At 35.4% G+C, this 21835-nt stretch overlaps 4 protein-coding genes across 5 annotated transcripts; 2 read left to right on the forward strand and 2 right to left on the reverse strand.

Annotated features, from left to right (window-relative positions):
* The first annotated feature begins 829 nt into the window (after positions 1 to 829).
* Positions 830 to 6117, forward strand: LOC103932057 (transcription factor bHLH128). Its single transcript, XM_009341604.3, has 6 exons — positions 830 to 1522; positions 3763 to 4088; positions 4176 to 4307; positions 4399 to 4464; positions 5125 to 5193; positions 5746 to 6117. Exons 1-6 carry the CDS (start codon positions 1090 to 1092, stop codon positions 5800 to 5802), a joined length of 1083 nt encoding a protein of 360 aa, XP_009339879.2. The 5' UTR covers positions 830 to 1089; the 3' UTR covers positions 5803 to 6117.
* Positions 6118 to 6379: 262 nt separating this feature from the next.
* Positions 6380 to 8503, reverse strand: LOC103932056 (40S ribosomal protein S5-like). 2 transcript variants are annotated; one of them, XM_048579737.1, is made up of 6 exons: positions 8344 to 8503; positions 7754 to 7856; positions 7080 to 7351; positions 6844 to 6957; positions 6754 to 6774; positions 6380 to 6653 (listed from the first exon to the last, which is right to left on the reverse strand). In XM_048579737.1, the coding sequence occupies exons 2-6, from the start codon at positions 7850 to 7852 to the stop codon at positions 6599 to 6601; spliced, it is 561 nt and encodes a 186-aa protein (XP_048435694.1). In that variant the 5' UTR covers positions 7853 to 7856; positions 8344 to 8503; the 3' UTR covers positions 6380 to 6598. The 2 variants fall into 2 exon arrangements, with proteins under 2 accessions (XP_048435694.1, XP_009339878.1); XM_009341603.2 differs by having other exon boundaries at positions 6754 to 6957; positions 8344 to 8502.
* A 606-nt stretch (positions 8504 to 9109) lies between these two features.
* LOC103932055 (ras-related protein RABA5e) lies at positions 9110 to 12522 on the forward strand. The gene is made up of 2 exons (XM_009341601.3): positions 9110 to 9479; positions 11941 to 12522. The coding sequence occupies exons 1-2, from the start codon at positions 9140 to 9142 to the stop codon at positions 12261 to 12263; spliced, it is 663 nt and encodes a 220-aa protein (XP_009339876.1). The 5' UTR covers positions 9110 to 9139; the 3' UTR covers positions 12264 to 12522.
* Positions 12523 to 14012: 1490 nt separating this feature from the next.
* On the reverse strand, positions 14013 to 18065 carry LOC103932053 (pirin-like protein). The gene is made up of 6 exons (XM_009341599.3): positions 17817 to 18065; positions 17604 to 17653; positions 17446 to 17513; positions 17277 to 17339; positions 16955 to 17058; positions 14013 to 14942 (listed from the first exon to the last, which is right to left on the reverse strand). The coding sequence occupies exons 1-6, from the start codon at positions 18032 to 18034 to the stop codon at positions 14468 to 14470; spliced, it is 978 nt and encodes a 325-aa protein (XP_009339874.1). The 5' UTR covers positions 18035 to 18065; the 3' UTR covers positions 14013 to 14467.
* Positions 18066 to 21835: the final 3770 nt, after the last annotated feature.

Genomic DNA, 21835 nt, shown 5'->3' on the forward strand with positions numbered 1-21835 from the left:
TCCCACAGCGTGTTTATAACAATTTGGTATCAAAATCTAGGGGTGGTTTGATATGGAATCCTAAATCGAAAATGGGATCCGAATCTCAAACCGAAAATTTTTGGGACGGGAATTTTGGAATTCCCGAAATATTTTCGATATTTCTGGATGGATCAAAACTGGGTTTTGGGTTTTGGGCTTTTAGGATGTGGGCTAAAATTTGGGCTTTTGGCCTAAATTTTGTTGCCCAATTTCATATCGATTGAAATTTATGATTTTTACCTCATACCAATTGAAGTACCACTTCATTCATACCAAAGGCAAATTGACCTTCCAAAGTTTCAAACAACTTAATTTCATATTTCTAATATAATCTACTATCAAACTACTTAAATTCAACATCCAACATGTCTGCAACCAAAATAAATATGTATAAACATATATATATATATATATATATTCGTTTCGGTTCGGGATCATGAACCTTTGAATATGTAATCCCGATTTCCATACTGAAAGGTTCGGGATTGGTTCGATATGAATTCCAAAAATTTTGGGGTATTATCGGTTTGGAAATTTTTTGGTATAGGATAGAGATTTTTTTGGTTTGGTTTGAGATTTTCGAGAAAAATTTCCAATCCTATCGAAATCTCACTTATAAGTGAAAAAAAAATACTAATAAAATATAATACTAAGTAGCATAATGATTATATCACTTCATTAATTACAACGAAATAAATTATTTAGTACCTAAATCTCAAAATTTAAACATATTTAACGATAATTAACAAGTATAACTGTAAGTTACTTCACCACTTAGAAACAAAGGGCCAAACAAAAAGTTGGGCGCACGTGTAGTTTACCACGCTGACACTGTTTTCAGATTCGAAGGGTGACGTTAATCGGTTACCGTCACCTGCGGTTGATCTAAGCACCTCTCTTAGACTTTTCCACAACTAGCCATCCTTCATCCCCTTCACTCCTTTCCTAAAATGACCAACTTCCCTTCTCTCTTTCTCTCTCTCTCTCTCTTCTCTTTCTCTCTGTAAATTCTCAGAACACCAGAAGTGAGCTGCTGCTGCTGCCGCCGCCGCCGTAGTATACATATAAATGTATCCCACAAACTCATCCTCCTCGCCTCAAAAGCCCATGGCCCCGAGACCAAGCACAACGGGCCTGACCCGCTACGGCTCCGCCCCAGGATCCCTCCTAAACTCAGCCGTGGACTCCGTCATGGGAGCCGCCGCCGACCGCGAATTCTCATCCCTCCGACCGCAGCACCTACGAGGCCACTACTTCTCCGGAGACGGTGGCGGCGACTCTCCCTCCTTCACTAGCTCCGAGTCCAGCTTCAAAGTCAACTCATCCAACGGCAGCCACAGGGACACCAGCACCACTAAGCCACTTCTCCGATCGCACGGTCTAAATGAGATTGGATCTTCCAACTCTTCTTCTTGTTCTTCGACATCGTCGGCGGCTCTGGTTCGCCAGCGAAGCTCTCCAGCTGGCTTCTTAAGCCATCTCACCGCCCCTGAGAGCAATGGTACGCCCTTGCCACTTTTTCTTTCCTTTGTAAAATGACGGTACTATCCTTGGTGATTGAGGTTGGCGTGTTTGTGTGCGTAGGGTACTTTTGAGATTTCAACTGGTTCTGGGGGGGCCTTTGAATTGACGTTGACTGTTTATCTAATAGACAGAAATGCCCGTCGAGTTCGTTTAAATTACGAAAATAACATTGCTTAATCCTTGTCCAATATATTAATATATTACTCGTTAATCAACCAATGGGAAAGGGGGGATTTTCGTTATTTTATTCACCCGCACCAAGACCAACTGTCCAATCACGTGTAAGCATGGGTTGCTTACGTGTCTTTTTTATTATTTTAGGATGATAATTCGTCAACTTGCTATTGTTTTTCTTGTTTTCTTTGGTTGTTTGTTATCATTGCATGTGTTTTTATTTGTTTGTTATGATTTTAATTTGTGTAATTTGTGTTTGTGACACTTTAAAAAATCATCGTGTACTCTAAACTTTATATATTTAGAAACGCTTTGCCTCTTCTCCAATCAATCATGTTTACAGCTGGATGTCGTTAAAAGGACAATGTATATTTTACAATGGCGAATTACCTGTCCTAATGTAAGTTATTTAATTAATGTTTTTTTAATTGTTTTAATTAGAAGTTCATTTTTTAGGTTAGGCATCTCCAAGGGAGTGCCAAATTCCAAACTTAGTCCTTTTTTCTCCAAAATCCATCAACAATGGAGGGCCCAAAAGATTCAGGGCCAATTCCTTGGGGGGTTTGCTACATTTGGCCCCTTTGGTAGGAATGAGCGACCCCTGTTCATGGCCCCCATGAAGTCGAAAAGGGGTCTAGGACAACACATGGCAACAATCATGTGTTGTGGGTTGCATTTTCATGATGCACCTGCTTCTTTTTGTCAGCAAGATGACGTGGTTGTTTAAATCCAAAGGCACAGATCAATTTTTTTTTTTTTTTTTAAATTTTAGAGACATAAATCAGATTTTTAAACCAAAAAATATTCGTAATATTTGTCTTTAAAGATAGATATTTCCGATATACATATTCTTTTAAAACAGTATGTTCCAAAAATTATATATAAATATGTATAAATAGTAGTCTAATTACTTTAAACAACGTATAGTAGATGATGTGTAAGTGTTGTACCTTAATATTTTTCTGATATACTATAAAGTAAAAGAAACATTGAGAGAAATAAAATATAGCCTCCGCACCATTGGAGATGGAAAGTTATAGCTCTGCACTATTTCTTAAAAAATTATATTTTTAGTGTGCTATTTAGAATTGGTGGCTAAATATAGCCAAAAGATTGGAGATGGCCTTAGATCTCATCTCACCCCTTGCAAGTTGTAACTCTTTGCCTATAGTTTTTAACTCCATTGACATTTTGTTTGGTGGGTTAGGCCAAAATTTAAAGTGTTAAGCAACTAGGGTTAAAGTTTAGCTAAAAACCATCTATTAATTACAGCAATTGCCACTCAAACGAATATAAGGTTTTAGTGACTAATCTAGTACAACATGAGGAAAGTTACTAAAAAAAGATAAGCATGATCATACTGAAACGCTAATGTCTTAAATTGGCAATGGTGTAAATGAGATTACTACTCTAAGCTAGACTAACGGGAGTGGGGTTTGAACTCATGATGCGATGAGTTGAACTCCTATCTTATAATCGCATTTTCTAAGCGGAACATCTGTAGTTCTAATGAAGCCGAGGGAAAGGGGTAAACCTATAAAAGAAAAAAATATGATGCGGGTTCCATTTAGAATCGTTAGATCTTTCAGTTTGCAAGTCTTAGTTACGATCACTTGCTCACTGAGAGGCGTGATGACATTATGCAGAATTAGCATGGTTCTTTACTCATTAATTTGCATGATTCTGGTACGATAGTTTCCACACTACACCTAGTCGCATTCATGGACTTATATTGTTGAGCCATTTGAATTTTGTTACCGTGGATGGCACTATGTCGACTAATGGCACAAGGATTACTGTCTTTCGTGTGAATTAACGTGGCATTAGTCAACACGGTGCCAATGTCAGTGATAAATGATATGCCTGCTATATATCCTTTGAAGTCTCAATTATACAGTGTGACCATCACAGTCTAGAATCGAACTTCCTATGGATATTAGTTCAACGCGTGTCATAGTCGTATTCTTCGTGGTCATGATTCATAATCAAGATGATGATTATCATCAAAGGTTTACATATCATCTTTCATTATGACGTGAACAGGAGGATTCTCAGTTACAAGAGGAACTGGAAGCTATAGATCACAAGGGGGCAATAATGGTGGTCCCGGAGTAACAAGATTAAAGTCTCAGTTGAGCTTTAGTGGGCAAGATTCTCTTTCTCAAATCTCTGAAGTAAGTCAAAATGCTGGTGAAGGTGTTAGCTCTAAGAACGGCCACCATAGTGCCATGCATTCTTATCCTGCCACTAGCTTCGGGATGGAATCCTGGGATAATACCAATTCGATTGTCTTTTCAGCTCCGCCAAGCAAACGAGCTAAAAATATGGATGTTGACATATTTGACTGCCTCAATACTTTAGAATCTCAGGTACCTTAAATTCAAAATCCATTTCACGTGCTTGGTTCTTAGAGTTGCAATTTTTCTTATTAATAGTTGTTTCGTTGTCCATTTCAGTTTAGCCTTCCCCAGACGTCTTTAGAAATGGCAACAGTAGAGAAGCTACTACACATTCCTGAAGATTCTGTTCCTTGCAAAATCCGTGCTAAGCGTGGCTGTGCAACTCATCCCAGAAGCATTGCAGAGAGGGTTACCAACTCATCCATGAAGCTTATGTTCTGGTATGTTGTTTATGTTTATTGAAATATGTCCTCCTGACTCGTAACTTTCGTTTATGCAGGAGAGAAGAACTAGAATAAGCGGGAAGTTAAAGAAACTACAAGACCTTGTTCCTAACATGGATAAGGTAGTAATCGATGTCTCTTTTAAACCTGTATTACTGAATGTTACTGAAAATATATATGGTCTTGACGTTATTGATGCTGTAATGATATTATTGTGTATTTTCACTTTAATCCAAAGCGTTTTTAGTTAGCGTATCTTTTCCATAAAAGAACTTGTACAGATGCATAATGGGGGAAAACCTACATAAAACTGTATACAAAGTCTCTTTAAGATAGTATTTATAACATCCTATCCCTTGATTACTTAAAAAACTATTTACATTTAGACCTCCTATCCTTGAAAACTCGCCGTCAGGTGACCACTTAAGAAAAAAATTAGGTACAAACTCAATCAAACATAATATTCAAACTGGATAAATAAAACATAATCCCAAATAGGCATGGAAATCCTTTTATTTATCGTGAATCTTAAATCATCCTATGACGTTTAAACCTAAGATAGCTCCCATCGGAATTGCTATGCATGCCAAGCATTTTGCTTTAACATTTGATTTGATGCACGAATAACTCTGTTTAATTTTTTTCAGTTAGGAGACCCATGTATTCTCCAGCTTTCATGTTCATATGTACATTGCTGTATGAGCATTGACTACAAACTTTTACGATGCTCGATTATGAAACTTATAAACAAGCTATAAACACTTCTCCCAATTTCATTTCAGCAAACGAGCTATGCGGACATGTTGGATTTAGCCGTGCAACATATCAAAGGCCTTCAAAATCAAATCCAGGTTTGTGAATTGTTAATTCGTAACTTCAATACTTAATACTTATCGCATTTGCAAACTTTTTACATACACGACATGAACGTGCTTTGGTTTTTTCAAATGATAATAGGTCGATCTCAACAATACGCTTGCTCCAGAACTGTCGCATGCACAGCTATTGTTCTTTTCTTTTTGTGTTACGATTGTGATTTACATACATTAAGTAACAATGTTTTGAGTCCGGAGTTTCAAAAGAATGTTTCTGATCATGCTTTCAGCTCTTAGTTCAGAAACCGTAAAACTATTGAAATTTGAAAACCCCTTTCTATACTGTTATTTTGTTTCCTTTAAATTGTATCAAAAACTGTTTTATTAAGCTCTGCCAAATGAGGGTAATTAGTTGCTAGATTGCACCTTCCTATATAGATTTTGTCTAAAATTGAACAAAAAAGATGAATGACGATTTTTTGTTTAACTTTCACTGTTGAATGTCGACAAGTATAACGATTTACTTCCCTTCGTTTCTTCCTCAAATTTCGTCTTATAAGATTTGTTTTCCTTTTCCCCTATTCGCAGGATCTTCATAATGATCTCGAGCATTGCACTTGCGGCTGCAAACCAACCGCGAAATGATCCCAAATGATGATGAAGCACGCAATCGACCAGAGAGGTCCAAACTCTGAGGGTGTCAAAAGAAGGTAGGAGCAACCGAAGCTAGACTAACTTTGTTGCATTACTTGCAGGTTAGACTTCATATTTATGAGTAGAGAACTTGATCGTTCAAACGTTGGGGACGGAAACTGTCCTTTCATGTTTTGCAGTGATTCAAATCTCCACGTGTTTATCGAAAGATTTTTGTATATACGATGAATCTACAGTGTTTCCTAACTCATCAAGAAATTGTCTTTGTTTCTTTCGTTGAATGAATATTGTGCATTTTGCAGTTCATTTATCAGTTTCTTGGTTTTCATGTTCTGTAAAGTTTTGATTTTATCGGTGGGGTGCCGAAAACCGATTCCAATTGCGGATTTGTTGCTGCAACCGCTCAGATAGAGTAAAGCTTGTTTGGAAGTGGTTTTAAAATAACTAAAAGTGCTTTTAAAGAAAATGTTTTTCAGTTTCAAAAGCAGTTACTGTACTTCTTGCAAAAAGCACTTCCAAGTGATTTTTAACGCTTCACTTGCCTTTTTACTAATGAGACTGGAAATTTAAGCACACAGAAAGATTTGATAACGTTAATGTCCCTGCTTGACAAGAGAAAAATGCTCTTCCCAAATTTAAACATAAAAGTCGGTCCTCTGGATACATTCAAACCATATCTAATACTCGAAACCAAAAATGGCAGAGACAAAATAAAGAGTAATCCGGCATCTTCTAAGCAAAACCCAGAAACCAATTTCCCCGTTGCATCACGGTTTCTTGCATCCCCTTAACGGTTGGCCTTTGCAACTCTTTCGATCTCATCCTTCTTCTTGATTGCATAACTGCGCAGAAAAACACCACCGATTGTCAGAATGGAAACGATAAAATCACGGGAAAGAAATGGAAACAGACTACATAACATAGAGGGAAAGAAACGAGTACCTGTTAGAGGAACCTTTGGCAGCGTTGATAAGTTCATCAGCCAAACATTCCGCAATAGTTTTGACGTTTCTGAAAGCCGACTCACGAGCACCAGTTGTGAGGAGATAGATAGCCTGATTCACACGTCTCAAAGGTGAGATATCCACAGCTTGACGCCTAACAACTCCAGCAGATCCAATACGGGTTGCATCTTCACGTGGACCACTGATCAGAAACAACAAGACATACAAATAAAGACATACAATAGAAGAAAATGAAAATTGCTTGATCAATTTAAGGAATTAACCGGGGGAAAACGATATTTAAACATATTCATGTCAATGTACCTGTTAACGACAGCATCAACAATAACTTGGACTGGGTTCAGATCAGTCAGCAAATGGATAATTTCCATTGCATGCCTAATAATCCTGACAGCCATGAGTTTCTTTCCATTGTTTCTTCCGTGCATCATGAGTGAGTTTGTAAGCCTCTCCACAATAGGGCACTGAGCTTTCCTGAATCGCTTCACCGAGTATCTCCCAGCAGTGTGAGGTACGTAAGTTGCATGCCTGGCAGGTACCACTCCAACATAGTCCGCCAGGGAAATGTCGCTGACCTATATATTGCAAATTATACATTATCACTTGAAGTATACAAAGGAAGTAGATGTTGACAAATTAGTCCATACATTTGAAAATGTGAATGATAATGTTATCAAGTTTTTTCGCACCAAAAGACGACATATCAAATAAACTAAAGTCAAATTGAGACAGAACTGATCTCAATGGCCAGGCAACGAAGTATAAGATGTATGAAATTAACAAAAATATGTAGAAAACAATAATTTTATCTGTATAAATTTGATAACACATAAGAAATAAGATCGGCGTATTCAGGACAGCACCAAATACCTATCGTAGCTCTATGCATACACGATGAAGCATACGGTCTAGACAAACTATTTTACCGCGCTCAAAACAGTAGAAATCAAATAAATTATAGTATAAAATCCAGCAACCTGAACATCATCAAAGCTCCAGCGGTTGAACAGCTTCACGTCATAGTGAGGTTGCGTTGGTTCGACCACAGCAGGAGCAGCTACGGCGGCGGCGGCCATGATTCTGTATAAACACAATTGAAAAGCTACAAAATTTAGAGCATTATATGGTTTAGTTCTGCAAGAACCAACACAAATATGTCACTAATTCCTAATAACTGCCACTAAAAATCAAGCTACAAAAATCTAAAAAAACAAATTTCTGATGATCAAAATTGGAGATTATTTCACAATGCTCAAATGTTCTAATATTAAAATTAAGGACTGAGACCTAACACCAGATATTCCTACAAATCAAGTTATAAAATTGAGAAAAATATTAAATAAAATAGCAAAAAAAAAATGAAATGAAAGGAGAAAAGGATACAAATTCTTAAATTTCTTAATTCGATTCACATACCCAACTAAAAATTCGAGCTTAATTCTTAATAAAATAAAAATAAAAAGAACAACAAAACAAAGAATTAAGAAGAAAACCATAAAATGTGTTTTCAACAGTAAGCAACAGGTAAAATGCTGAGATGCGAAAGATAAGAGAGGTGAACACTGACCCGGAGGATGGAGTTTCAGACGAGAGCGGGAGAGCTTCAACCGGAGACGAGGGAACAGCAGACAGGGGGCTTTTGGAGATGGCGAGGAAGAGCTTCGTTAATTAGCTAGGGTTTGGGTTTTAGGTTGGGCTTGGGCCTGTTTGGTGTGGATTCAAAATTTTGAGTTAATTGCCATTTAACGTGGACAACTACATTATTTTAAAAACTTGCAAAACCTAATGAAATGAATAAGAAAGATTTTTCGTATATCACAATTATCGTTTAATTAACTAGTTTCTCTTAATTATTAATTTATTAAATAATGAATTAAATTTAAAATTTTGATTAATTTAAATGATGTGAATATTCACGTTAAATACCATCTAAAATAATATGAAAATATGGTAAAAAAAATACCCATTTCTTAAACAGAATTTATTTTCTTTAAATATTTAATTGAAGATGCCCAATCTATTCGTAAAACCGCAATAAAAGAATAAATTAGAAATATAATAAATAAAAAATAAAACAAGAAAAAAAGATGCCCAAAAATCTATGACGAAGGCACTACTTGCGCAGTATGTCCGTCTGCCTCGTGCCAGCGCAATTACAACACCATCACTCCTCTCTCTCTCTCTCTCTCTCTCTCTCTCCTCCCCCTCTCTCTCTCCTCCAAAATCTGACAGACCGCCATTTTTCTGTCAAAACTCGCTTCCTCCCTCCCACTCCTTCCATTCTCGAACTGCGTGCTCAAATTTCTGTGCTGGATTAACAGAAAGAAGAAGCAAGCAAGAACCAGGGAGCAGGGGCGAGCGAGATGTCGTCTTCAGACGAGGAGGGGTCAGGGGAGGAGTACCTCTTCAAGATCGTTATAATCGGCGACTCGGCGGTGGGGAAATCGAACTTGCTGTCCCGCTATGCGCGGAACGAGTTCAATGCCCACTCCAAGGCCACCATAGGCGTGGAGTTTCAGACCCAGAGCATGGAAATCGACGGCAAAGAGGTCAAAGCTCAGATTTGGGACACCGCCGGACAGGAACGCTTCAGGGCCGTCACCTCTGCTTACTACCGCGGCGCCGTCGGAGCTCTCATTGTCTATGATATCACCCGCAAGACCACTTTCGAGAGTGTTGGCCGCTGGCTCGATGAGCTCAAGAGTAAGCTACTTACACCGTCTATTCAGACAAAGTTTTCTTCTTTTCTGCTTTTGCTTTTGGTTATGGTGTTTTCATCTTGAAGCGAAATTGCTAAAGTAATTGTCGTAATTGTGGTTGTTGGATTTGTGGGTTGCTTTTGTTTTAGGTGAATGTGAGTTTTGATTGGATGTGATGGATATGGATTTAGATCTTATGTACTTATGATTAAGAATTCTCTGTTTGAAAACTTCATTCAGAAGAAAGCTAATTATTTTTTTCAAAATCTTTTGTTTTTTTGGGGTGGATGTGTAAATTGTTATAAAATTGAAAGAAAATTTTGCTTATATTGAGTTATTGACTAATATATGTGAACTTTTGAATACATTCCGGCAGCCAATGATGTAAGTAAGTCTATTGTGTCAAATCGAGGAATGAGGATCCTCGCCGGATCCTCTTGGGTTCGTCAAATCACATTGTGCGGTCAGAAATCATTGTAAATTTTTTTATTTAAAATTGAATATAAACCGTACCTAATAAAAACTGACCACACGATATACAATGAACGGATGTGATTGGAGGATCCGGCGAGGATCCTCGTTGCAAATCTAGGCATGAGGTGCGTCTATTGGGTAGTTGAGAAGATTCAGATAACTTGATGGTTTGGTTGTTTTGCGTGTAACACTTTGTGGTCGAATGTATGTAGTATGGTGTGTTAGCTTCTATACAGAGTATTAGTAACTAAGAAGGGGGTAATATAGGAATCTTTAAGTTTCTGAACAGCTAAAAGATTATATATATTCAAGAGGTTTTGGTTGAAGTTATTATCTAAGATGCATGAATCGCCGCTATAATCTACTGAGGAGGTGTTTGACAGATAATGATTGATTGTTTATAGTGTCTGAGATATGAGGGCCCAAGTGATACATGTTTGTTTGTTTGTTTGCTGAATCTAAGAGCTTTGGCCATCCGATTCTATTTGTGAGAGAGCAATCAATCAGTGTAAGGGGGTCCTTACCACTCCTCTTTGGATTTTTTATGTGGGGGGACATGCTTTCCAAGCCTACCATCTAGTTAACCAAGTGTTCTTGGTATTTAGTACCGCATGAAATTTATGCCTTGTTAGTTTATCTTGGTATATGTTTGAAATTAGGCTAGCAACACTTGTAGTCTCCACACTATTCTCGAAAAAATCATTCTTTAGGAGGTCCATATCCGTACCTTAATTTTTCTCTGAAAAATTCAAAATGTACGATTAGTGTTTATTTACCAAAATTTTTACCTTTTCTAATAGTGAAATACAGTGTCAATAGTTAGCCACTACTATTTTATTGTGCTTGTGGATTGCATGTCAACTGTGGTTGTAATTATTTTGTTCTTGTAAGAAAAAATACAACACAGAGAAATTTTTTTAATTACTTCTAATAGTGAATACATTAGATGTTTAGCTTACACAATCCTAATCTTTATTTTTTATTATCATTTTTCCTTATGAATATTGATAGAGTCTATTCATGGCTTCTTGTGTTAGCAACTCCTCTTATGGGTTTTTTCTTGGTGTTACATCTTCATGATGGTAATGATCATGCTATTTATTTTGTTGCATTTATAGAAGTTCCCTTTTGCCATGATCACCAAGTTTGTTTAAGTTAGCATTCGTCACAAGTTGTCAGTAGGCCTTTTTCTTTTTCTCCTCTGTATATTAACCTTGAGACTACAAAGTTGATAACATTGCGCATTGTGTCCTAAAAACTTTGCCTAATCAAAATTGCATTCAGCTCAAAATACTCCCCGAATCACGATTCATTACACTAACAGCAATGTCTCTTAAAAAATTTAGACAACAACGTCTAGAGAAAACTAAATGCCTAAAAATCCAATTCTATCATAAATGGACCAAACAAACAAACCACATAGGAGCAAAAGTGCTTAAAAACTTGACCATCAAGATTTTCTATTGTAGAAGGAGAACGCATTGGCATGTCTCTGAAGCATGGACAAATCCATATCCTTTAGGGGACTATCTTGGATTGAATTTTCTTCCAAGAATTAAATTCCAAGAAGCTCGAGAAGTTGAAAAACAAAGTTATGGAAGAGTCTTGCTTAATGAGTTTGCAGTATCAGTTCTATATGGTGAAAGTGGTCTATTCTTTTCATGAAAATACCTGCCTTTGTGTAATATATTTATTTGTATCTCTCTATATCATATTAGCTTCGAATGATCTTCTAAACTGAGTTTTCTTGTTAGCTCTCTCTTTCATGGCCCTTTTCATGACTAAGATAGCTTGGAATTGCAACATATTCTGTATATTATTATTTCATTTGTCTTTCTGAATGTATGTAAAGAATGTATCCTTGTTATATTATTTGAATTTAAGACTCAACAACTCTGCGCTTATCTATTATTACTTTTGGTCGTCGTGACCTCCATTTCTTGCTTTACTACTAAGTTCTTATTTTTGAGCTTGATTAATCATTGGTGCAGCTCATTCCGATACAACTCTGGCAATGATGCTAGTGGGGAACAAATGTGATTTAGAGGATATTAGGGCTGTGAGTGTTGAGGATGGTAGAAGCCTTGCTGAAGCAGAGGGGTTATTCTTCATGGAGACATCTGCCCTGGACTCAACAAATGTTATAAAGGCTTTTGAGCTTGTGATTCAAGAAATATATAACAATGTCAGCCGGAAGGTCTTGAACTCGGATACGTACAAAGCAGAGTTATCTGTGAACAGGGTCAGCCTCGTTAATAATGGAGCAGATGGATCAAATAAAACCCAGGGCTATTTTTCTTGCTGTTCCGGTTGATATGGTTTATATCTCCCAAAAGATCACAAAAACGTGTAGGACGAGCGCTCGAGGGCATTTCCAAGGTTGGTTATTGAATTTGGTTCGTTAATTGGTTTGTTTGGTATTCGGTACCTGCTCAAAGGTTTCCGAACAAGTCGATATTATACAAGTAAATTCTTATCTTTGTAATTCATGTAAACAAGTTGAATTTGTACACTGGATGGGAACCATGTAACTTCTATAAAATGAAGACGGGCACCCCATTTCTTTTGTGTGATGTTATTTGTTCTAGTAAGCATTTATGTTCAGCAACTCGATGACTTTTATGTGATATAAATTCAGTGGTTGGATTTTAAAATATTTAACGATAGTTTAATTCAATTAACCAATAAATTTGAAATATAAACTTAAAACCAATAAACTACTGAGAGGACTATGTTTAGCCTTTTCGGTTAGAGATGATATATGAGTATGCTCTGACACTGTTTATTTAAAAATAATTTTTTTCATGACTATAAATCTAAGTGAGGTTATATTTAACTCTTTCGATTGGAGATGGTCGTATAAAACTCAATCTTCACCTCTACGTAGAAACCATGTTACTGCACACGAGTAGCCAGCCAATTGTGTGAGGTGGTGATGCATGATGAGCTGGTTCGGTTGCAAGCTACATTATTTGAATGTCCCTATTTGCCAGTTGTATGTGCTTTTTAAGTAGACCCAGGCACTATTCTGTAAGCAACCATTCTGATCATGTGATGTTGACTTCATTGCAAATGGTTCCTTAGATGCAAGGAGCATTTCCTCCTTACTAATTAATTAAAGTTTGATGTATGCGTATAAATTATATTTTTTTTTTCTTTTATTATGGGCTCGTTTGAAAGTACATTTAAAATGATTGAAAATGTTTTTGATGAAATTGATTTTGGGTTCCAAGTGCTTTTTGGAATAAGCATCAGATATATGCTTCTTGTAGAAACTACTAAAATACTTTTCCAATACTCACTTGGTTTTTATTAATAATTGGTTATATTTTTACCAAAACCGCTTTCATTTATTTTAAAAACACTTTCAGACAAGTTCTAAGTCAATTCAATATATGTGATTGACTTCATCGACTAGAGGTACAAGTTGAGTTGGAAGACAGCTGTTGTTGGCATTAGAACTCTTTGATTCTGAATGACCAGTTCAAAAATCAGGTGAAACTCCTTATATGTAAGGATGCGAACAATGTTTGTTACTTTATTTTTATGTTACTGTTTACTAACACTAATGGTAGACCAAATTGTGCAAAAGAAGAATTTTCTATTTATTTGAAGAATCAATGGCCGCAGATTCACACCTTAGATAGAGTAATGGGATGGGAGTTGGGTGCTTGCCTAACCTCAACTCCCAACTATGCCACTAAGTTGATATCCCAATGGTGGCATCACTCCAAAGATATTAGTTCTAGAACAAAATCAACCTTTGCTACAAAATATTCAACTCAATTGTGGGTGAGAGTGGTTGTTCTAGCAATCACATAGTTGGTGGAGGATCAATTTGGGGTGTTAGAGATATGGTTGAGAACCCAACTCACAAGGTAAAAGCCAACCCTACCACACAACTATTTCCCATCACAATCAAACCCCAATAGAAAAAATACAAGGCAGTGTTATCCATACACTTCATTTTACTTTGCACACACTTTTTTCAGTTACAGCCGTCAGCTGGAATATGAATTGAAGAATATCAAATGACAGAAATTAACAGAAGATATGTGAAAAATAAAAAAAGATGTGTGAATAGAATTACCGAACATAATATAATCAAATTCAAAACATAATTACCACAAAAACTCATTACAAAAGAGGAAAAGAAAAAGAAAAATCTTACTTAAAGAAAAGTAATGAAAAGACAAGTTGACCCATCATACATGAAGTGGGTAAACCAATATAAACTCAAGATTCTTCTAGAAGCTTTTGCCCAAATTTTGTAAAATCTTTTGTTTTATTTTCACTTCCTACTAGATTTGCTAATATGGATGGAATACATATGGAGACAATTGACTGATGATGAAGACAACTCCTTTATCTTATTCTTCTATTTTGGTTTTCACACTCGTTTCTCCTCTGCACTTCTCTTTTTACTTTTCTCTGTCGATTTATCCAATCTAATTGACGAAAATAAGAAAAGAAGTACAAGAGGAGAAAGACTGAGTGCGAAAATCAGTCATTTCCCACTCATTGAGATCTCCAACTCTTGGCCATTTCAAACCCATTCATGCCATAGTGATAGTCCTGAATAGTTTGGTAGATTTCCTCCTGTGTGTTCATCACAAAAGGGCCATGCGAAACCACTGGTTCATTTAAGGGTTGCCCTGCCGCCAACAGAAACCGCAACGGCTCCGATGACTTGTTGCACACGCTTAGACCGTCTCCCGGACCCAAAACCAAGACGTGATGAGCTGATGAATGAGTTGATCCAAACACCCCTTCTCCTTCGATTACGTACACAAATGAAGTCCAGGCTTCCGGTATGCAGTGATGAAGTTGAGCTCTTGGTTTTAAGACGAAATCTAGAAACATTGCTGGTGTTCTGGTGTAAACTGGGGAGTTGACTCCCAATGCTTCTCCGGCGACAACTCGGACATCGACCCCGTCTTTCTCTGCCCTAGTTATGTCCTTGCTTAGGAGTTCTTGATATCTTGGCTCAATCCTGCAAGCAAGAATATTTTCATAGTGAATATAGAGAACTATAAAGTTTTTGAAAAATGATTTTGTAATTGCTCGTTGTAAATCAAAATAATTATAATTACTAGATGGAGCTCATATATTATGTGTGCGTAAATATAAAAAATTTAAAAGAAAAAACAACTATAATATGGAAGAGAGAGAAGTGGGAAGAAATGTTAGAGAGAGAGAGAGAGAGAGAGAGAATGTGGTTTATTTTAATTTTTAATTTTTTTAATTGGAGATTCGTTTTGATGACATTTGAATGAGAGAAGAAGGGAAAAAAAAAAAAACTAAACTTATTTTTGTTGAATTTACTTTAATCTCCATGATTTTTCTTGTCAAATATTTTATTTTAATTATGCATGAAAGGTTACCTCAAAAAAAAAAATGCATGACGTTTATTTTTTGTTGACAAAAAGTGTTCTATTAATAGGTGGTATAGATTCGGCTAACTTTTGTTAGAATGACATGCATATAGATATATCACGAATCTATAAAAATAAAAATATAATATAAATAAGAATGTGTAAAAGATTAAAATAAAAGTAACAGTAAAAAAATAGAAGTGTGTAAAAGATTAAATTCTCGTACCAATTCCCCATGGCATGAAATAAAAAAATCCTAATTCCTTTGCTAAATATTTAGTTTTTTTTTTTTTTTTTTAAAGTGTTGGTGGGATTCCAACGAGACCGCATGTATGTTTTTGAGGGATTTGTATTCTATCCAGATCCAAATTATGGGATTCCAAAGATACTCACATCTTAGTTATTCATTATGTATCATACGGTCAAAAATTATTTGATTTTTTTATTTAAAATTAAATACAAATAACATCTGATAAAAATTGATCGTATAATATATGATAAATAATTAAAATGTAAAAATTCTAATAATCCTCACAAAATAGATTCAAAGATAATCTTCTTCTGTATTTAAGCATTGTAGGGTCAACTGTTTTTTGTAAAAAGTTAATTAAAAAAGGCTTTGGTGAGTCAGCCACACATATTCGGCACGATAACTTTATTAAGGAATGGTCAACTCATGCTTCTGTGAAATAATTTACAAAACAATTTTAGGAACTTTTGACACTAATATTCTATGAATAATTTGTCAGACTACAAAAAATCCAAGTAGATAAATAAATAAAATTACCACATTCACATTGAGTCAATCAACTTTTTGTGCTTTTAATTTATAATAAAAGTGTTTTTTAAATTAATTAAAATCTCTTTTGATGAAAAATATTTTTAAAACCAGTTCTTAGAACAAATTTAAGTGAAACTTGAAAAGTATTTTAAGTATTTTCTGCAATAAGTAAATACCTGGTGTTTCTTCTACAAAACATTTAATTTCACTAAAAGCCTTTTCAATTATTTTAAAAATATTTTCAATCATTTCAAAAACATTTTCAAACAAACTTAAAATTATTTATTGGTCCAAATCAAATTTTGTAAACTTAAGTTATTCATGTCTATTACTCTAAATATCTATGATTTCAGTTTCAAACTAATTTTTATGAGATGAACTTGTCCTCGAAATGCTTGCGCAATGTTGTCGTTGGCATTTACGCCGGACATGCACTACTCTCTAAGAAAACGATCATGCATGGCAACCTCTTCGGGCTGCCATGGCTGCTATTTATGTTTTTTTTTACAAAATGTAAGTATTGAAAATTATTTTATTTTTTTTGACAAATTATTGTGTTAAATTGTTAGTTTTTATAGGGTAAAGATTGGTGATGACTCAACTCACAACAGAGTGCATAGATATAAATACTAAATATTGACAACTAATTGATGCACAAAAATAAATTATGAGGCGGTGCTATACACACACTTATTTTTACTTCTCACACACATGTTATAATTTTTAATTGTGATCGAATAAATTGAAAAAGATCAATAAACATAAATTATCAAGAATTTGTGCGAGATAAAAGAGGTGTGTAAATAACCCTATCCCAAATTATGCAGTGGAATGAGAAAAAATACGTACATTTTGTCCTTCCGGGCTAAATTGATCCAAAGCTGCAAACCAGTGTTGGGTCCTTCTCCTTCAGGCATTTCTGAATGAACTATTCCCCTGCCTGCCGTCATCCACTGCCCCCAAAAAATCACACATCCAACAAAATGCTTAATACATGTCCAATCACAAACATTTCTGCTAACGTCGTGAAATTTATTCACCAAATAACGCCTCGACGTTTGACCATTTATTTTGACCGGATAACAACAACAACGATATTGACACATAATTCGGTGAATATATATGTGAACAAATTTGACGACTCTAATATTATTAACAAATCGATAGATACCTGCACATCCCCAGGTCCGATTGTACCCCTGTGCCCTGCAAAGTCTTGGTGAGTGATTGCTCCCTGAAATCCAAACAAACCGAAATTTGTAACTTCAATTTCCTATTGCAATCTGAAATCCAGAATCCAAAAACATTTAAAAAAATAATAAAAGGAAAGAAGGTTGGACCTGTAACATGTATGTGACAGTCTCGAAACCTCTGTGTGCGTGGTCAGGAAATCCAGCAGGTGGGGACACTTCAACATCACAAAGCAAACAACAATGTCAGCACAGAATTCATATCATCCATAAAAAAAATGAATTAAAAAAAAATGAAAAAACAGTACCTGAAAAGTGATCCAGCATCAGAAAAGGATCCAGGTTCCTCAACTCGCAGCTGAAATATAAAAATCCGCGAACAAATAAGAACCCAGTTTTCAAAAACTTAAGAACACAAGAACCCATGTAATGAAATCCCAAAAAAAGTGTAAAAATAAAAGATTCAAAAGCAAAAAAGGATGCAAAAAAATTGAAAAACGGGTAGAATTTGAGATGGTTACCTTCCAATGGCTCTCCTGACAACAGCACCATCGCCTTCGTGCTGGGTCTTGGCGAGGACCTTCTTGACGACCATTCTTGGGGAGGAAAAAGGAGGAAGGGATTGGTGATCGGAATCAGACATGGTGTTTCGGATGAAGGAAGGGAATGGGATTTTGAAGCGGTTGGTGGCTCTGCCGAATAATGAGGTGGTGTGTGCTGCTGAGGAAATAGCTTTCATGAGCGTTGCTTTTTATACGGAGAAGCTGAGAGCTGGATGCGTGTCTTTATAACTTCCGTGATATGATTGATTTAATATATACCGGCATTGAGGATGGTGGGACCGTGGGAGGCCGGGCAAACCAGCCGATTTAGAAATGTAAAAAGTCAAACATTAAAAAATGGAGAATTTTATTACGGAACACCAGCACGATGGGTAAGAATTTGTATCTAGACGATGAAATTAAGTTGAATGTTGTCGACCGTGTTGGTTATGTTGATTGTGATATCGCACATTTTATGTGAGATATTTTATATGTTGCGTTTTTTTGTTATCGTGATAATTTTTCTTTGCCATCAAAAAATGTTGTCATAAATAATTTCCTAAGTTTTTAAGTAAATAAGAATACTAACTATGCAATCAATTTTACTTTAATAGTTGAATTAATAACAGTATGGAATTATATCAGATATAAAAATGTATTTTATTTTAACACGTAAATTAGTAACAGTAAGTAGCTATATAAGATGGCATACATTAGGAAATTGAGTTTCTAAGACGTTTTTTTTAACTTTCTGTGAATAAGAATGGGGTTCTAGTTTTGGGTTGGCCGTGGGGGATTTGGATCCTCTTCTGAGCCCAAGGAAAGAATCTTTTTTACCAAGTAATGTGAGCTTTTAGATTTTTATTCAACGGCTATAAACATAGAATCTCTTTATAATTATATTAATTATAACTATTGGATAAAAATATAACAACTCACACTGTTTGGTCAGGAGAATTCTCTCTTTAGGAGAGGATCCAAATCCAACCGTGGGTGACTGACTGGGCCTGGCGTATATTAGGAAATTGAAGGAGGTATGGGGAAACATAGAGTGGGACCCACTCAGCCTCCTTGGACCACTGATGATTGGTGATGTCAAGCCCTTGTCACCATGAGGTATGGAGGGTGGTGGGGGTGTGTGAATGTGAGTATGGGTTTGGTTTGACCTTGACCTACACAATTAAATTGCAGCAAAATATCTCTCAATTTTAACTCGATCTTGAAACTAAAAATTTATGATCATTTATCATTTAATTCATTAAAACGTGCAATTATATTCTTTTTAGTCAAATTCGTTAAAATTTTCGTCAAAATGAGTCACGTGTCACACACGTGAGGCTGAACAAAGAAGTAAATATAAAAAACCAAATGTAAAAACTTTGTAGCGAAAGTCGCTTGACTTTATCCTAACTGGAGCAATGGTCCATTAATTCTAACCCGATTGTAGCAATGATTATTCCAACATCATTCATTTAGCCAAAAGTTATGATAGAATTGACGAAAATGATCATAATTGCTTATTTTAATGAATTAAGGAACCAATACTTACAAATTTTTAGTTGAAGATCTATTATTCGAATTAAATTATAATTAAAAGACCATGGATATAATTTTCCGGTCTTATATAATATGTAGAATTCAAAGGGATTCATCCAGTCGTCATCACCGCACAATCGTTTGGTCATCAATTTTCTTCAAAACCTTCCAACGAACTCACCGCAAATCTCTATCATCAATTCTTGATTTTCATCCTACCTTTTAAGAAAGTTTTAACGTATTTAATGGGAACATATCACAACTTTCAATCAATTCTTTAATGTGTTCCCATTGCATTTGCTATCCCATTGTCTATTTAGTCCGAGATTTGAGTCGTTAGAATTTGATCTAACGGTTACAGTTATTATCACAATTAAAGAGGCATCTTGTTTGTAATCGTTGGATCATATTTCAGCGGTCCGAATCTTGGACTAGGTGGATTAAGTGGAAAGGAATTTGAAGAGGATCCCTTTTTGTCCAATCGTTTATGGACCGGATCCCTTTTTGTCCAATGGCTTATGGATGTGTTTGTGTGATGCATGCATTTCGCACTTGTCACTCCCTCACATCTGCTATTATGTGTCATATTTTTCAATTCATTGTGTTCAGTGTTCAAACGATGTCATCTTCTACAGTTTGGATTAACGTAGTAATATCGTTTGTACTACAAAATAATTAATTTAATACCAAACATTGCCAAATTAAAATAATACAAGATGTTTATAATCAACATTCAAAATCAAAGTACCAATATACATCTAAACTAAATAAATCCCAAAAGGAAAACAAATTATCATGGTTTCATAATAAATGGGAGCACTTAATATGAATATGCCACTCAATTCCATTCGATTCCATTCATATATATGCTCATTCCTTAAACTCTCACTATTACCAACCTCTCAAAAATATCAATGTTTTTGGAAATGTTTTTTAAATGGCTGGAAGCGTTTTTTATGAAAATATTTTTGAAATCAATTTTTAGTAAAAATGTAAGTGAATTTTGAAAAAACACTTGAAGTGCTACTTGCATGAAGCACTTTAAATGCTTTTAGAACCCAAAAACATTTTCTCTAAAAGTGATTTTAGTTATTTTAAAAGCACATTTAAATGAGCCCTTAATGGGTAATTAGAAGGAATGATCAGTTTTTTACATTGGTGCAAAAATGATCAGTTTTTAGTAATGACGACATATTGATCAGACATTGATGACCCAATTGGTAGGGATTTTACCACACACGCAAACGGGCTAAACACTCCTATATTACTTGTGAGAATGACAAGGTTATTGTAGTATAAACGAATCTCGCAACGTCGTTCTCCACAAGAATTATTAAATAATTCAAAACAAACCAAATTCCAACTAATTATTGTAAAATAGAAATTTGAGATAATTGCTTTTTATGACCTAATTTAATAAAAACGAATTTAATTATTAAAAATAAAACAATCTGCAATACTAAAGTTGAAAGAAAAGGAAAAGTATTGGAGAAATCAAATTAAGAAAGCACTAGGGTTCCACCATCACCTAACAATCCTATGAACTTTTACCAATTGCTTATGATCTACACATGCCACTTTGAAGGTTAGGTTTTCCTAATTTATATTCTACTTGGAACCTCCAACATAGAATGTATATCTAACATGCAACCCGTCCGGATGTTCGAATCAAATCTGAACATGAGAGACTCATTATGCTTTGTGAAAACCCTTTGAAAAACCATGCAACCCTTAAGACACGGTGTTCATCTTAAGTGAAATTACAATTATTAACCACATGAAGCCAGCGTCAATTTCAGGGAACCTTCCGATCAAAATTGCATCAAATTACTTTTCTAAAGATCCTAATGATGATTAGGCATTAAGACAATTAGATAGTTTTAATCACGGTGATTAATAATTCAAAGTGTGCATGCAATCAATCATGCTAAGGCATTAAGACAATTTGAGTACAAAATTGCATCAAATTACATATTCATGCTAAGGCTCAAGGCTTCACCCTAGCAAAAGGAATTAGTTACACATATTCATAATTGAAATCATAGAAAATATGATTAAGAATAAAAGGAATGAAAACACCTTAAAGTGAAAAATCACCTAGAACCCTAGCAATTCTCTCTGTCTCCAAAGTTGCATAAAAGAAAGCGTAGAAAAGACTAAGAACGGCCAAGCAATATATTTGCTAAGCCATCGCACAAACCCTAAATCATAGGTCTCTTATTCCTACTAGGAAACTAAATAATAATAAAATATCTTATAAAATCAAGCCCTAATTAAACTAGGAGAATCTGCCAAGTACTTGTCCAGCCACGTTTTAACCTCAAATCTCCTTCAAATCTGACCCAAAATAGCTTGTTTTGAAGATCAGGACGTTCTGAACAAATTTCTAGAAGACCACAAACCCATATGAGGACATCTTGGGATCCAAAAACGTCATTCAAGCTCAAAACGTCACTATTCCA

Source organism: the organism of the source record quoted next, unplaced genomic scaffold (genome assembly GCF_019419815.1).
Source record: "Pyrus x bretschneideri cultivar Hongxiangsu unplaced genomic scaffold, Pyrus_bretschneideri_v1 Contig14, whole genome shotgun sequence".
In the NCBI taxonomy this organism is placed as follows: domain Eukaryota; kingdom Viridiplantae; phylum Streptophyta; class Magnoliopsida; order Rosales; family Rosaceae; genus Pyrus; species Pyrus x bretschneideri.

Excerpts from the sequence above, each read along its gene's own strand:
- LOC103932057 (XM_009341604.3), top strand. The coding sequence starts at position 1,090 with ATGTATCCCACAAACTCATCCTCCTCGCCTCAAAAGCCCATGGCCCCG. Across the intron at positions 1,523-3,762 it reads CACCGCCCCTGAGAGCAATG|GAGGATTCTCAGTTACAAGA; the intron begins GTACGCCCTTGC and ends TGACGTGAACAG. Across the intron at positions 4,089-4,175 it reads TCAATACTTTAGAATCTCAG|TTTAGCCTTCCCCAGACGTC; the intron begins GTACCTTAAATT and ends TGTCCATTTCAG.
- LOC103932056 (XM_009341603.2), bottom strand. The coding sequence starts at position 7,852 with ATGGCCGCCGCCGCCGTAGCTGCTCCTGCTGTGGTCGAACCAACGCAA. Across the intron at positions 7,352-7,753 it reads GGAGCTTTGATGATGTTCAG|GTCAGCGACATTTCCCTGGC; the intron begins GTTGCTGGATTT and ends TGCAATATATAG. Across the intron at positions 6,958-7,079 it reads GTTGATGCTGTCGTTAACAG|TGGTCCACGTGAAGATGCAA; the intron begins GTACATTGACAT and ends GTTTCTGATCAG.
- LOC103932055 (XM_009341601.3), top strand. The coding sequence starts at position 9,140 with ATGTCGTCTTCAGACGAGGAGGGGTCAGGGGAGGAGTACCTCTTCAAG. Across the intron at positions 9,480-11,940 it reads CTGGCTCGATGAGCTCAAGA|CTCATTCCGATACAACTCTG; the intron begins GTAAGCTACTTA and ends TCATTGGTGCAG.
- LOC103932053 (XM_009341599.3), bottom strand. The coding sequence starts at position 18,034 with ATGAAAGCTATTTCCTCAGCAGCACACACCACCTCATTATTCGGCAGA. Across the intron at positions 17,340-17,445 it reads CTGTCACATACATGTTACAG|GGAGCAATCACTCACCAAGA; the intron begins GTCCAACCTTCT and ends TTTGGATTTCAG. Across the intron at positions 17,059-17,276 it reads TCGGACCTGGGGATGTGCAG|TGGATGACGGCAGGCAGGGG; the intron begins GTATCTATCGAT and ends TTTTGGGGGCAG.